Genomic DNA, 15687 nt, shown 5'->3' on the forward strand with positions numbered 1-15687 from the left:
AACTAGGATTTACATAGTGACACTAATAGAATAACTGAACTGAAAATGTACCAAAAAACATTGTCAGATTTTAACAATACAATATGTACATTTAGTAATACAGTGTAAAAATTAATTCTCAATACTAACCAAGAATTTATTGTGCCTCCCTATTAAGAGATCAAATAACAAATGTTGTGTGTAGTTTCAAAAAGATAAATTTGATCTCTAGCTATTTTCATTGTTTCGCCATCCCTATATAATGTAGAACTGGAATTGAATTTGTTTATTTTAAAATGTACGTATTTCCAATTTTATTATTTTATGTATTCTGAATTCCTGCAAACAATTTGAAAGTGCCCTTCTTGTTATTCAAGTGTAATATTCTGTAAGTTAACTTTAAAATTAGTTTAGTTGTGGTTATTTTCAACTCTGTGACGAGCACAGCTGGATTTCATTTTAAGATAATGAATTAGACAATGATTGTTCATTCAATCTCTTTTAGGGGGATGTTTTAGTTTGAGGAATATAATAACACTGTGATACTAACTACTTACTTATAGACGCCAGTATAATTCTTATTTATTTTTTTTTACAAATTCTGTTAGTTTTTGAAAATGTTTACTGTAGTGTGTGCAAACTAAGAAGATGTGCAAAAACGTATCTGTTAAAAAAAGAATTCACAGATAACATCGATAATTACCAATTAATTACTTGAACCTTATCAAAGAACCCCCTTATTAAGGGGAGGGATTCCCTATTGTACACAGAGTGACCTACAAGTGTTTTGTTGAAGTGTAAATAAATTTTGAAATAATCTATAACCATAAACATTTTAGCCTTTGTTTACTTCACTTTTATATTCTAAAATAATATCTAGTTAGGCAATTTTGAAATTTATGTTTCCTTTACAAAAAGTACTTTTAACTATAATTATATGTCAAATAAAGCAATGGAAAAGTTATTGCATTTTAATGGTATTTTCTAAAGGAATCAATCTGAGTTAAAAGCAAACCGAATAATATATTACTTTTGGATGTACATTGCATTGTTATTCATTAAAAAGAATATACAATAATGAGATGCAGGAAGGTATAAGTGTAAGAACACACTGCTATATTTGTGATTAAGTGTTTGTAACGTACCTCCCTCGCAGTGCCGCCCCTGGTAGCCCTCTGGACAGCTACAGACACCTGGAGCAGTACAGTTGCCATTGTTCATGCATTGCGGGTAACAGAGTGCAGCCTTACAATAAGGTCCCAGGTAGCCCTCCTGGCACTGACATATCTTGTCCTTGTTACACCATCCACCGTTGGCACACTTCTTGTCACACTCAGGGTCTGGTCCTAATAACATTGGTCATCAATCACTGAATCCACATTACAGTCAGAGGTAATATTTCACAATTAAATTTGTCATTTGTCACCATTCAGTAAAGTATTTGTAATTTAAATGGTAACAAGATAATTCTGTTGTCAGCTTAGTTCCACAATTGTACAATAAATATTGCATTGCTAATCTAAGGTATAAAAACTGTTTGCCTTAACCAAGATCACCAAGCACCTGGGGTTACTGATTTGGCCTCCAAGCAGCATTTTGTAACACATGGTGTGGAATACTCTTATCTTGTTTATTGTATTTATTCATAGTTAGCTAGTTAGCGGTGGAAAATTAGGTATACTAATGAGCACAATATGGTTTTGAAGGAGGAAAGGAAATCTAAACACATTTTTGTGCAATAGCATGTGTTACAATTCTAAATTCGCCCCATATTTTTAAGATTTTCTTTTCATGTCTAAGCATTATGTGAGAAGCAGTCGAGATGGAGACCAGTCACTCGTGGAGTTCCGCAGGGTTCAGTCCTGGGGCCACTTTTATTTTCACTGTACATCAATGACATTACTACTCAAATTACTCATTCCAATTTTCACTTATATGCAGATGACTTACAAATATACCGCCACTTTTCTATAAGGGACATACAAACTTGTGTGACTCTCATGAATTCCGATATTGACGCTGTTACTCACTGGACTTGGAAACATGGACTAAAATTAAACGTAGACAAAACTCAGTGTATTATGATAGGTCATTCAAAGCTTGTTCGTAAAATTGACTTTACTACGGCTCCCAAATTAAAACTAAATGACCAAGATCTAGAATACTCTGAGAAAGTAAAGAATCTAGGACTTATTATTGACAAACACTTAAGATGGACTGAACAGGCTTCTTTGATATGTAATAGGGTCTTTGCCGGTGTTCACAGCCTCAAGCGGCTGGCTTCATATCTACCACACCAGGTTAAAATAATGCTGATAAAGACTCTTGTACTGCCTCACTTCAACTACTGTGACATAGTCATTAATGACATGACTGTGGAGCTTTCAAATAAACTCCAGCGTGCTCAGAACTTTTGCATTAGGTTCATTTTTAATCTCAGACGTGATGATCACGTAACGCCCTTCTTCAAACAATTATCTATATTAAAATTACAAGATCTTCGAGACTATCACTCACTCATTCTGTTGCACGCTCTTTTAAATACAAATTGTCCCAGTTATCTTTCAAACAACTTTCAATTTATGTCTGAAATAAGTGAACGAAGTACAAGGAGGGGTACATCCTTATTATCTATACCAATTCATCGAACAACTACCTTTAGTAAGTCGTTTACAGTTTCTGCCTGCCGATTGTGGAATGCCTTACCTATAAACATCAGAGCCATTGATAAGCGCGCTCGCTTTGGGGCGGAGGTCAGGGCCTTGATGCTGGGGGCTCAGGGGGTATAGCGGTTGGCGGCTTTGGAATGTGTTACTTAAGGCAACTGAATGCAAGTTGAATGAATGCATGCGTGTATGTCTTATTATAGTTTTGTAAATATTTATAAAGTTACATTAATTATAGATGTTTTTTTTTTATTATTTTAAAGCTAAGATTCTTTTAATGTATAAGGTAAATAAATAGATTTATTTTTAGTTATACATGTATATGTATGTTAGTTTAATTTTTTACGAGGTTAAGTGGTAGAGAGGACTTTATAGTCCTAACTTCGCCTCTAATAAAGACATTTTTCATTTCATTTCATTATCACTCTCTCATAAGTGTTGTTATAGCTGTTCCTTTTGCAGCCCTAGCTCATACCATGCTGTAAATAACAAAGGTATGCTGTGCTGGACATGATGCTACCTGGAAGGCACACAGCCCGCTTTCGTGTTTATGAACTTCCAACGCACTGAACTAATTATTAATAGAATATGAGAACATAGCCAAATTACAGACACCTTTTTTGCAATAGTGTCTAGCTAATAGTCAGCTTTTCACTTACTCTAACTTAGTAACAATCAGTCATTTACTCCTACCAACCTACAAACAGGTGCTCATGCCAATATTCATACAAACATATTAACAGCCACTCCTCCAAACATCCATACTAACAGACAGTCCTTTAGTCATTCATAGCAATCTACTAATAATAAGTCTTTTAGTAATACCAGTCTATTAATAACTGGCCCTTTTGATTATACCAACTTGCTAACAGCTAGTAATTTAGTTCTACCAATCAACTAAGAGCCAATTACTTCTCCTGCCAATCTGTAATTACCAGTTCTTCAGTAATTTCAACACACTAACAGCTAATCATGTAATTACCTTCCTCACAGGCTTCAAAAGCACTTGACAACCAACATAAACTGAAACATTTATGTCAAAAATATGCTTCTCCTTGATAATTCAAAAAATTCAGCTCGCCCTAATAATCTCTAACTCAAATATTTATAAATTATTAATTGCTCAAAAGGTATTACCAAGGTAAGGGCTTTTGGAATAAACTTTACTCCACATAAAGATCTAATGGACGTATACTATGGGTCAAGCCATAGATAATTAGCTACTTTTAAGAAATTATCATACCTCTTTCTGCACATTCTTTCCGCAGCCGGAGTCTAAGAGGAGTTCCGGGCAGAGGTTTTCCCTTTCGGGTCTCTATCAATAGTCCAATGCTGAAGGCTGCAATCCCAGACCGATTCCCATTACAGGGCAAAAGAACGCTAAAAACTGAAAGCACAGTTATTTTTCTAAAGCTTAAATTCTCAATTGAGCCGGGTGAGAGGAAAAGTGGTCTAAGTCAATTTTTTTTAAATTTGAGATTATTTGTGTAACATATTGTTTTGTAAGTCATTCTATCACATGCAAAAGTGATCCAAGTCAAATCCTGTTTTTTTTCTGATTTAGATGGCAGTGAATAATCCATTGGCCAACGGAATAGGTGAAATACTGAAAGCAAAAGTGGTACAAGTCTGACTTATACCACTTTTCCCATGAAGGTGCTTGACTTACTTCACTTTTCCATGTGGTGTGTCTTGTTATGTGCTTTTGCTTCCTCTGCAGACTTAACACAGTGATAGTTTTGAATTTTTTGCTCAAATAGTTTATTTAACGAAACCAGTATGGAAGTGAATCTGAAGATTCAACTCCTTCAATTCTATTGGATTCAGGATCAGAATACATTCCATCTGATGCTGAAAGTACAGGTAACTATGCTTTCTAATCTATCTCTAACCTCACTTTTTATAAACTCAATAGGCAATAGGCCTACTTATTGTATTTTGAATATTACTTGGCCTGTAATATTATTTGTACTTTAAAGAGATTATTTATAGTGGATTGAGAATTCCAATTGTCTAGCAAAGTTAGAAAATTAAACCTTAGCTTGGGCCTATCACTAAGTTAGGAGGGCTGTTGTTTACACAAGCAGAGATAGGCCCATGCCCTATGCCTATCTCTGCATATGAGATAGGCCCATAATTTTGGGCAGATGCCTATTAGGCCATACAATATTAGGATATAATTACCATCCAATTATACTGCCAAAATCCTAATTTGAGTTTATTTTTTTAGATCATGAAAACGCAGGCGCAGCGATACCACAGAACATCTCTTCTGTCAGTGAAAATTCAGGTGCGGATATTTCATAATTATTTTTTTATTATCTCTTCTTATACATTAATCAACATAAAAAACTGTTATATTGCAGATTGTGCTGTAGTATTGGTAATAATAAAAAGATAAGGTTTTAAAATACTCAAATAGCCAATACAATGTTTTACATTTTTGAGTTGTCCGTAGATGTCAGCCTACCTGGCGAAAGGCCTCACAAATTTTAAACATTGTATTGGTTATTTGAGTAGCCTATTTAAAATCTTATCTTTAGAAAAACTGTTATCCCAAAGTGGTTGTAGCTATTCCAAAGCTATGAGATAAAGTACGTGACAAACCATCTATAATAGCTCGAAAACTAACATATTTTGTTTCTTTTAGTTGAAATACTATTGTTGGCCTACAAAGAATTTGTTTTGTTACAGAACACAATATCGCAGTTGTTGCTGATGCCAAAACAAGAAAACGTAAAAGGAATATTAACAAAAAAACAGAGCGGAAAATGAAACGTGCTTATGGGAAGGAGTATTTCACAGCAAAAGGCAAAAAGGTGGCGCAAGAAATATTTGTAAATGAACCATGTCAGCCTTCTTGCAGAAATAAATGCAATGAATTGGTAGCCGAAGAAGAAAGGAAGATTTTATTCCAGAAGTTTTTTACGATATGGCCAGTTTTCAAGCACAAAATGCTTATATTTGTGGACTTTGCCAGCAGTCAACACCGATTACTCATCGAATAAGAGATGGCTCTAGAGGAATAAAAAAATCGAACAGTAAGGTACCACTTAAAATTACCTACCAAAAACGTTAAAGTGTGCAAGCAGTATTTTTTAGGTACATTTCAAATCTCAAACGGAAGAGCTTCTAGAGCCCTCAAAAAGGTTACAGATGGAAAAGAGCCGGGTAGCGATTTAAAGGGGGAAGCAGGTTTCTGTTAACAAAACTGATGAAGGTAGACTGAAAATACTCAGAGATCATATTTCTTCATTTCCCTCGTATGAATCACATTATACAAGAAGTCACAATCCGAACCGCAAGTATTTACCAGAATCTCTTAACATTAGAGAGATGTACAATCTGTACAAGAATCATTGCTATACTTTGAACACACAACCTCTATCAGAGTCAATGTACAGAAAAGTGTTCAATTTTGAATTCAATTTGCAACTTTCATCAGCCTCACAAGGATACGTGTGTGAATGTGACACGTTCAAAATGAAACTAGCCATAGCTGAAGATGAAGAAGAAAAGAGAAATATTGAACGTATGAAGGAAATACATTTGAGAAAAGCAGACCTTGCAAGGGAGAAACTAGACGCAGCGAAAGAAGAATCCAAGAACAATTCCAACGTTTATTCATTTACGTTTGATCTTCAGAAGGCGTTAGCTTTTCCAAATTTGACATGTTCAATTGCATACTACAAAAGAAACATGTATGTGTACAATCTGGGCTGTCATCAGCTAGCAGATAGTTTCAGCTTTCATGTATGTTTTGGAATGAAGTTGAAGGTTCCCGAGGATCTCAAGAGGTTGCTTCTTGTATTACAGAGCACTTAAGTCACAATGTTTCCAATGATGTTAGTCATGTAATAATGTTTCAGCGATAGCTGTGGTGGGCAAAACCGCAACATCAAGCTTGCTCTCACCATGATGCAGTTTATTCAACAAGAGAATTGTAAAATTCAGACAGTAGATCATAAATTTATGGTCAGCGGACACTCATTTCTGCCTAATGACGCAGATTTTGGCATTATAGAAAAGTATTCTAAAGGAAAAACAATGTACTCTCCTCGTTGATTGGTAACGTACATACCATAACAAAGTCAAAGAAGAAGAAGCCCTTTGTGGTTAAAATCATGAACCGAGAAGACTTTAATTCCACTCAGGCGCGCTCGAAAGATCAATTACTAGAAGAAAAACCAATGTAGATAAACACAAAGTATCTTGGTTTAGTATCCAATGGTTGAGGTATGTTAGGGACCAACCCTTCAAGATCTTTTACAAGGAGACACTGAATGATGACATTCCCTTTGATTGTCTTGACATCACCCCAGCAAAAAAAGGAAGGCGAATGGTATCCCTCGCAAGTATCACAACTGAAGCTCTGTACTCGTCACCTCGTCCGGTTACAGCAGCGAAGAAGAAGGACATGATGGATCTCCTAGCCTTCATTCCTCCCATCCACCATAGTTTCTACACAGACCTGACAGTTGGAAATCAGCCTGAAGGAATTGACGACACCCCCATCATCGATCGTTGCAGTGAATCAGAATCCGATGATGAAAAGGACTAAAGGATAGGCTAACTTATCATTGTTCAATGTTTTTGTAGCTAACTAATGGCAAAATAAATGAGTTCTTTCAGTTTCTTACATTGTCAAACAATTATTTACCCGAAAATATGTTTTGGAAAAGTGGGTACAAGTCAATTTTGAAAAAAACTGCAAATTGTTACTAATCGATTGCATTCATTAAGTACATATTTTGATATATGAAATGATAAATCAGGATATGAGTAACCAATTTTGTCATAGAGTAAAAAGCTATTATGATGAATAGATTTAAAGTACTCCTTTTAGTAAACCCTTCAGAATCTCAAAACTATAAAAAAGTGACTTGTACCACTTTTCCTCTCACTGGCTCAAATTAAAACCCAAGAAAATTTAAAAAATAAGTGAGCTTAACAAATAATGAACGAGAACAGAAATAAGGAGAGTAACAAAACATTTGAGTTAAAGAGATAATTTAAAACTGAAAATAAAACTTTACCATTTAAGTACAGTTAAGGAGGTGATAAATTTTATACAAATAAAAAAAAATAAATTTTAAATAATTAATGTAATTTATCTGGCAGTTAAAAACTCTGATGGCAGACATTACCTTGTTATACACAATTTTCTTGTTCAGTACATTACAGGAAGCATTTATAATTAATTATTCAAGCCAACTGTAGATACATGTAGATGAATAGAGTTCATCACAACACGTCTTATAACACTTCACAATGAAAACATATAAGTTTAAAAAAATTAAAACTATAAAGGAATGTACTAGCAACTAGTCACAACTATTAAAAATAGTGTAAATATAATATCATTATAATATTTATTATACTTTTAATAACAAAAATCTTGTATTAACTTCTTTTTACTGTGTACTTTTTTACAGTAATAAGTGTAAATAGCGTTTTAAAAGAAATTCATATAGAATTAAAGGATTTATATTCAGGCGTTTCTGTTGAGAAATAAATTCTGTATACAGTGATTAGCTAGCATAATTTCCATACAAAATTTTCCACACCAAAAGAAGAGGATAAAACTTCCTTATTTACATGTTATCTCAAAGTGGACAAACAGATGTATATGTATTTGTGTTGCAATTTTATATTTTTCGATAATAAATACTAAACATTATTACTAAACCATTTCACAAATCCTTACAATTTGAATAGTTGTTCTTAACTAGTTTGTTTCTGATTAATACCTATCCAGTGATTTTAAAAATTGGTTTATGGATTACAAATACAAATCATAACGTACTTGAGACTTGTATTAACTGTACCTTACCAGAATATTTTTAATTTTTGTACTTAATATTTACTAGTAAAAAAACCGAGTCGGAACCTTTGGGAGAATGGTCGTCCCACTGTTTAAGGCAGAATCTGAGTTAAAGATATCACAAGTTCCAATTATGTCTGGACCTGAGCATCTGTTATCACTATTGTGCACCTCAGACTCTGCTTGTTATGTTCTCTGTGCAGATATAGTCTGTGGCCATAAAAAGGGTATTATATTTGTAAGCATTGTGCTGATTTAGTAAATTGCTTACCTTTAGGCCTTCTGGGTACCCTGCCTTTGGTTTTGATAGAAATGACAGGAGATGCAAGAACATCTTCATTGAATGATTGTAGCCTGTCAAAGTTGTAGTAATATTTCTTTGTTCCTGACTTCCATGTTAAGTTCACATAGCCAGCCTTTCAAACAAAATACATTAAATAATCATAAACATGGATCTTAATACATGAGCCAATGATAATATTTAGAATCAGATAACCTGGCAGATACCTGCAGATTTGATTCCATGACATATACAACTTTAATTATCAAGAAAAAACCCCACCACCCAGGAGACCTAAAATGTATGGAGTACTTCTGGTACAGAAAGCGTATCGAGAGAGGCTTATACTGAAAAATTGTTTCAATTTTCAAATTATAAGCTATTGCAATATTTTCTATTTACATTGTTATAGTTTCTTTCATATAAAAACTGCTAATATTTAGTGTATTATTCGTTGAGTGTTAGTGAAACTCATTATTCAAGAGGCTGGAAAAATTGTATTTCCATCTGTCTGTTTATCTATATGTTAATATGTTGAAAATCAATTTACCTATAGACTTGCAATTTTACTCAAAAGCTTGATTTCTATATAATGCAATATCAAGTTGGTGCATGAATGGAGCATGCCAATTGCAACATCATGGGATTTGGCTAAGATTAGCAAATTTTTACATTGATCTTTTGGACAACCCCATGGAAACGAGAAAATCATAGAATAAAAGAATTTGTAAACAAAATGAGTTCACTCGTTTGATATTTGAACATGTGACATAGTAACATTAGTAACACAATATGTAACAAGTTAATTTTATTGGATTGGTTGATAAGACTTTTGTTATGTTATGTCAAGTCCTTAGATTCTACATTGTTAAGGTTTATTGGTGTATAGAGAAGATAGAGTTCGATAATCATGCAAGTATCTCCGTGGAATTTCACTGAGCTTTAGTAAAGCCTGTAACTCATGATTACGTATGTGAAAGAAACAGGATTTTGATGAACATTTGCCATTGTTCAGTGAAACAAGAAATTAATATAAGAATATGAATTGAGCTATAAACTTAAAATTTGGTGTATTTTACTTAGTTATTACTAAAGAGTTATTGCAAAATTCCTCTTCTGCCATTTTGTTTCTCTATCTATCTATCTATCTGTCTGTGTGTTTGTTTTCCACTGGACATCTCAAGAGCAAATTGAGCTATGGAGCTATCTTTTACTAGGTCTACAGTACTGTCCTATTGGTCCAAAAATAATTTTGTTATGGGATAAATATTTTGAAAAGATTATATCACAATATGATATATGACTTAATAGTTAATAGTGTGGCTTTTTTAATAACTTATTAACTGATGTGATGAATTTACTTAATTGGATTGGTTGGTTTCTAACAAAGCTTGAATATTGTAGCTTTACATTCAGTGTAAATCTTTTAGCAAGCTATACGATATAGGGCTATTTTACTGTGTTTTGGTGACAGGGATCACTGAGAAAAAATGGAGCATGGATTTTATGATATAGAAGTTTTAGGGCCGGTTCGGCAGTCAGGGGTTTAAATCTCCAGGACTTTGAAAGTCTAGAACTTCATTAAACTTCAGAGTTTAAAGCAGGCAAAAATCAGATTCTGCAGTAGCGGGTTTACAACACAAATTCCAGAGTTTAACAAGTCTAGGATTTTGTAAAGTCTGTTGTTTGTCTGTTAAAACTCTTGAGTTCATCAGAGAATAATTGAGATATTATTGCTGTTATGACTGTAGGTATCAGTCACTTCCCAGAACTATTCAAAATCTTCAGCACACTTTCACTAGTGCAAACTGGAGAGCTTCTAAGTTTCAAACACCATTTATTCAATTTCATCACATCAGTTGTGAAGCTCTATAAAACCTGTAAAACATGCTTTGGTCAATACAAACTGAATGTTTGGTTTCATAAATAAAATAAAAATTATGTTTTTATAGCTGCCTTATATAGACTTTTGTGAAATACTGGTTAATATACTATGAATTTGTATTATGTAATAACATCATTGAAGAGAATTAACTTAAAGTTTATTTTTATAAATTATTAAACCTTTATTTTTGAATCTATAATTACAGGTACCATTGTACCAAAATTTACTAAACTTTATATTACCCACATATTGTAATATGGACCTTATACATAGCAAACATAGTAAAGTTAGGATTGATCACCTCCGAATTACATATAAAAATTAGGAGTATTAATTATATTATTTACAAAACACTAATACAATGTTCAACAATTTTACAATATCTACTTATTTTTGTTTTGTTACACAATAAAATTTATGGTGCATTGGCAGATCTTAATAAAGTGTTATTCTAGTGTTGATTGTGGGTTTGACTGGATTTGTAGCTCTATGTGGGTCTGTTGTGTTTAAATAAATACATCAATTATCAAGAATGCATCTTTTTTAGAAGAATGCAAAGTTAGATTTTAACAACAAACAAAGAAACACACAGTTAATAGACAAACAGTTTAATTTAATCCCAGAGTTTTGTAATGCACTGACTGCTGAATCAGTTTCTTCAATTCCTGGGTTTAACACCAGTTAAAACTGGTTATACCCTCTAGAGTTTAGTTAAACCTCGACTACCGAATCAGACCTTACTGTTTCTATTAACTTACTTTCTTATCTGTCTGTTGTACAAATATTTTACTGATTTTAAACTAACTTTGTGAATACCTAGAGTCTTGGAATTTGGAACATAGCTCACAACTGGATAACAATTTATATAAACAGGGTGTCACAAACTTCTTTGCGTGATAGTATTCATCATTTCAAACAAAAAATGTCATATAAACATAAGTCGAAAAATGTCTTGTATAGCCACTAGCCGCTTTTTTGTATTTTTGTATGAAAAAATTATTATTCTTAAAATTAGTTAAGCTAAAGTAACCAAATTTGGAACATAAGTTTGAATAGATAAGAGAAAAGTTAAAAAAAAAAATATTTTGTTATTTTGTTTAATATTTGTGTCCATTGAAATTTTTTTTTAAGTTAAATAACAAAAAAACCAATATTGTTATAAAACATTTACTAGACACCAACTATTTAAACATTTGTATTACAATTCCACTGGTATTTGTTTAAACGAAATCCATAAATGCATAAGAGAACATGACCACTTTAAAGTTACACTTCTTGTGCAAGCTGAGGGCAACAAAAATTTTGTCTTTTGATAGGCATCAGCTAAAAAACAATATACAAGATACCAACTATTTTGCAATTTTTATAACAATGCCAACAGTACTTTTTCCAACGAAATCCGTCAATGCATAATCGAGATAGTGTATGCATACACACAGACACACACACACACAAATGTAAATACATGTACATACTTATAGAGTGTTAGCACATGCCCAGGATAGAGCTTTTAAGAGAATATCTTCTGTCATCAGAAAATCAAGGTGCGTGTGTCATTTGGTAATGCAATTTTTATTTATTTGTACCGTTTTCCAGATGCAAGGAAACTCAATTAGTGTGTATTTGTGTATAGATGATGTATAAGGAAGTGTTACAATAAATGTATTAAAAGTAAGATCTAGGATTATACTCTTAAAACATATTAACATATTTATAATTAGCCACAACAAAGTTTCATTTGTTGAACTTAGTGTGAAATCTCTCCAACCAGTTGTAAAAAATCAGATTTTAGCCTTTGTGTGTGTATGTCTGTATGTACTATAAATTTTGAATGAGTTAACTTAAAAGGTTGAAATTTGGTGTGAAACTCTACTATCTATATATCGAAATTGAAAATTGTAAACATTGGTCCATTAGGAGTCACTCTCCGGGCCACAACGTTGTCTCCTGTAAGGTGAAGTTTCCCACACTGACCCAAAGTCACGTGTTTAACCTTGTTTTATTAATCAAGCCAAACATAAAGATAGTGCATGCCTTAAAGGTAGTGAGTTGACACACTGCATGTCTGTTGATTCCTGACTTAGGCATGTCACAACGCTTTGTACCATCTGTTTATTTTAACCTAGAGTGCAGTTGATATGTGTTAGATTAGATCTGTCTGCGGTAAAGGTAACATTATAGATAACGAAAGTAGTGTTCAGAATATTTTGTATCACTAACAATGCAAAATGTCCAAACCTGTTACCTTCAAAATACAATAATGTCTCTCAAAGTCAAGAAAGAAACCAAGAAAATATGCAGTTGCCTGAAGGATTCAACAAAATAACAAACAATATTTTCTATCACTATGTTTATGCGTATCCTGAAATATTCTTACCTCTGATGGAATAATAGGTAGATATTTTTCAAAGTTTGGATCCAAAATATATGGAAGAACTTTTCCATCTACGATGGCATATATCTCCATAGCAAATCCTGTAACCAGGCAAAATTTTAAAATAATATAAATCATTTAAATGTATGAAGCAATTTTACACACTGTAAGTTACTGATGTTCTTTTTTATTGCAATGTTTTGGTTGTGTAATAGTTATTATTATATTTGTACAATCTATAACAAACTAAAATAATCTGTTATGGAAAATAAAAAAATGATACTAGTAAAGAAAAGAGTAGATGTTAATTACTTTGGATTTTTGAAATTAACTTGTTGTACTTTGAAGTGAATTAAAAGAAATCGTAATGTTGAGGAAATTTAAGAATAATGCAAATAAAGTGAAGGATTATTGATTCAATATTAAAAAATTCTAAAATATACATATTTTTATTGCAAAGTAAACTTGTGTCCAAAATTCAAATTGTGTTTTCCCTCATACAAATTCTACTGCAAACATACCTTATGTTATCCATTCAGGATCAGTGGAGTTAAAATGAACTTACATTTCACAATTTCAAAAAAATGTTTTTAATATGATTTTAGGAGTATTCTGAATGTAAAAATTGTATACCTATTAGTGTTATTTAAAACACAGTACAGTTCTTTCTTACTAATACAGAGGTATTTTAATACAGTACAGTGTTACATATAAAATTTTTTATATTCATATATAAAATAAATTATTGTATTTTTGAAATAAATAAGAATCATATGGACAGAGAAACCTGTAAAAACTCAGCAAAAACATTCTGAGGAAATAATATTGGTTGGCTAATTAAGATTAACATATGTATATCTACAGAATTATATAAAACAACTTTCGTTTCGAGCAGGCAATAAGTTTACTATTGGAGAAAATGTATGCTATATTTAGACACTACATGAACTAAGTTGATTGCTGCTAACTACCAATCCTTGAAAGCTGTTTTTACCACTTAATTAGAAATGACTCATGAATGTGAAGTAGTATATCACATGGCATTAATTAAGCTAACTGAAACATGCACAGACTTTCCATGTAATTTCTGTTATTAGAATACAGTAATTGAAATTCCTTTGGTTGCAAATAAAAATTGTATCATACAACTTGTTTATACTATGTTATACTAGGGATCTTGGAGCAATTTTACCACAATGATTGTTCCATTACCTAATTTCAAACTTTGTATAACTATTGTATATTTTTCAACTTCCTATAAAACCGTTTATCTTGGATCAGTTTTTACTTATAATCTGCTGGCAGCTCAAGAAATTAGAACATGATTTTTATCTACAAAAATGAAAGTAAGTTAACCCTTAAATACTGACACTGGGTGATCTCAGATGCCCACCATTTGTAAATCTTGAAACAACCACCGGAAGAGATTAGCTGCAAAGCTGGACCTCAGTAGTTCTAAGATAACTCATGTGTGATCCGTTACAGTGGTTTCATCAATTCATGTCACTCTGCTGCAGAGAAAAGAGGTTTTGAAATGCTCTGGGGTATCGTTAGATCCACACACCAGTGTATGTGTTTTGGAACTTCATAATGTAATTAATTATCATGGTGAATTATCATTAAACTCATGATTTTTGTGTTTTATTTGATATTTTTTTAGAGTTTACAGTTTTGATAGTGAATTCAGAAGGGAAGAAATTATAATAGAATTAGGTAATATCTCTAAACATAAGAATATATTTGATAAGTTTTTTATTGAGTTTCAATCATGATGAAGAGGACCATATCAGTGCTTCTGACAACGACGCAAATTCTACTACAGATGACAATGAGGAAGGAAATCAGATTTGCAATCGTAAAACCACAAGCAGTGAGGTAACCTGTCATTGCTCATATTCCAAAGTATATCCTGCAGTCTGTAAAGAAGATTGCACAAGTTCCATTGTAAGGAAACACCAACAGAGCAAATGTGAAAAGAAAGAAAGTTCAATACGTAGGGTGCTCAAGGAACAGGGCCATAATAACAAGTGCTTCCTGTGCAAAATGTAGTAAACCAATGTGAATAAAGCTCATAAAAACTGTTTTTGAAAAGTACTTGAAACCCAAAACTGAATCAGAATAAGGACGAATTGTACACATTTTATGCAAAAGTAATTCATTAATTTTACCTGGTAATTCCGTGTACTTTTTATATTTTGCTCTTAGCAGTGAATTTGGTAAATTAAAACAAGGTATACAAAAATAATTATGTGTTATTTTTTTGAAAACAACGAAGGCATATTTAAAGTTTACAAAAGCTCAGTAATTTTAAGTAAGCACATTACGAATTCTATCATTATAAACCAAAAGAAAATATATTAAAAGTACATTTTAAATCTTACTTTACATTTTTATAACATTAAAAAGCTTATATGAAATCATCTTTATTTTCTAAACCAATTTACTAAAACCCTTTCATTTTTATTACACAAATTTTTAAGAATTGGAAAGAATGGAGGCGAGAAAAATCTGGTAAAAATACTTCAATCAGTGATGCAATATTTAAATACAGCCTGATTATGACAAAATCACAGTAATATTTAACAGTATTTTGGTAGTTTATTAATAATTTACTAAAATGGAGGTCTGGTAAACCCTGTGGCAGCAATGGTGTCACAAATAACTTAAAGGTTAACATGG

General features: G+C 32.3%; 1 protein-coding gene across 1 annotated transcript in view; it reads right to left on the reverse strand.

Moving 5' to 3' along the window:
* LOC124354560 (protein shifted) overlaps window positions 1-15687 on the reverse strand; it is a 32559-nt gene that overhangs the window by 14988 nt on the left and 1884 nt on the right. The window contains exons 2-5 of the mRNA XM_046805112.1: window positions 13012-13109; window positions 8741-8885; window positions 3889-4032; window positions 1125-1325 (exon numbers count right to left, since the gene is read on the reverse strand). Coding sequence (XP_046661068.1) covers window positions 1125-1325; window positions 3889-4032; window positions 8741-8885; window positions 13012-13109 — 588 coding nt within the window. The remainder of the gene's footprint in view (window positions 1-1124; window positions 1326-3888; window positions 4033-8740; window positions 8886-13011; window positions 13110-15687) is intronic.

Source organism: Homalodisca vitripennis, chromosome 2 (genome assembly GCF_021130785.1).
Source record: "Homalodisca vitripennis isolate AUS2020 chromosome 2, UT_GWSS_2.1, whole genome shotgun sequence".
NCBI lineage: Eukaryota > Metazoa > Arthropoda > Insecta > Hemiptera > Cicadellidae > Homalodisca > Homalodisca vitripennis.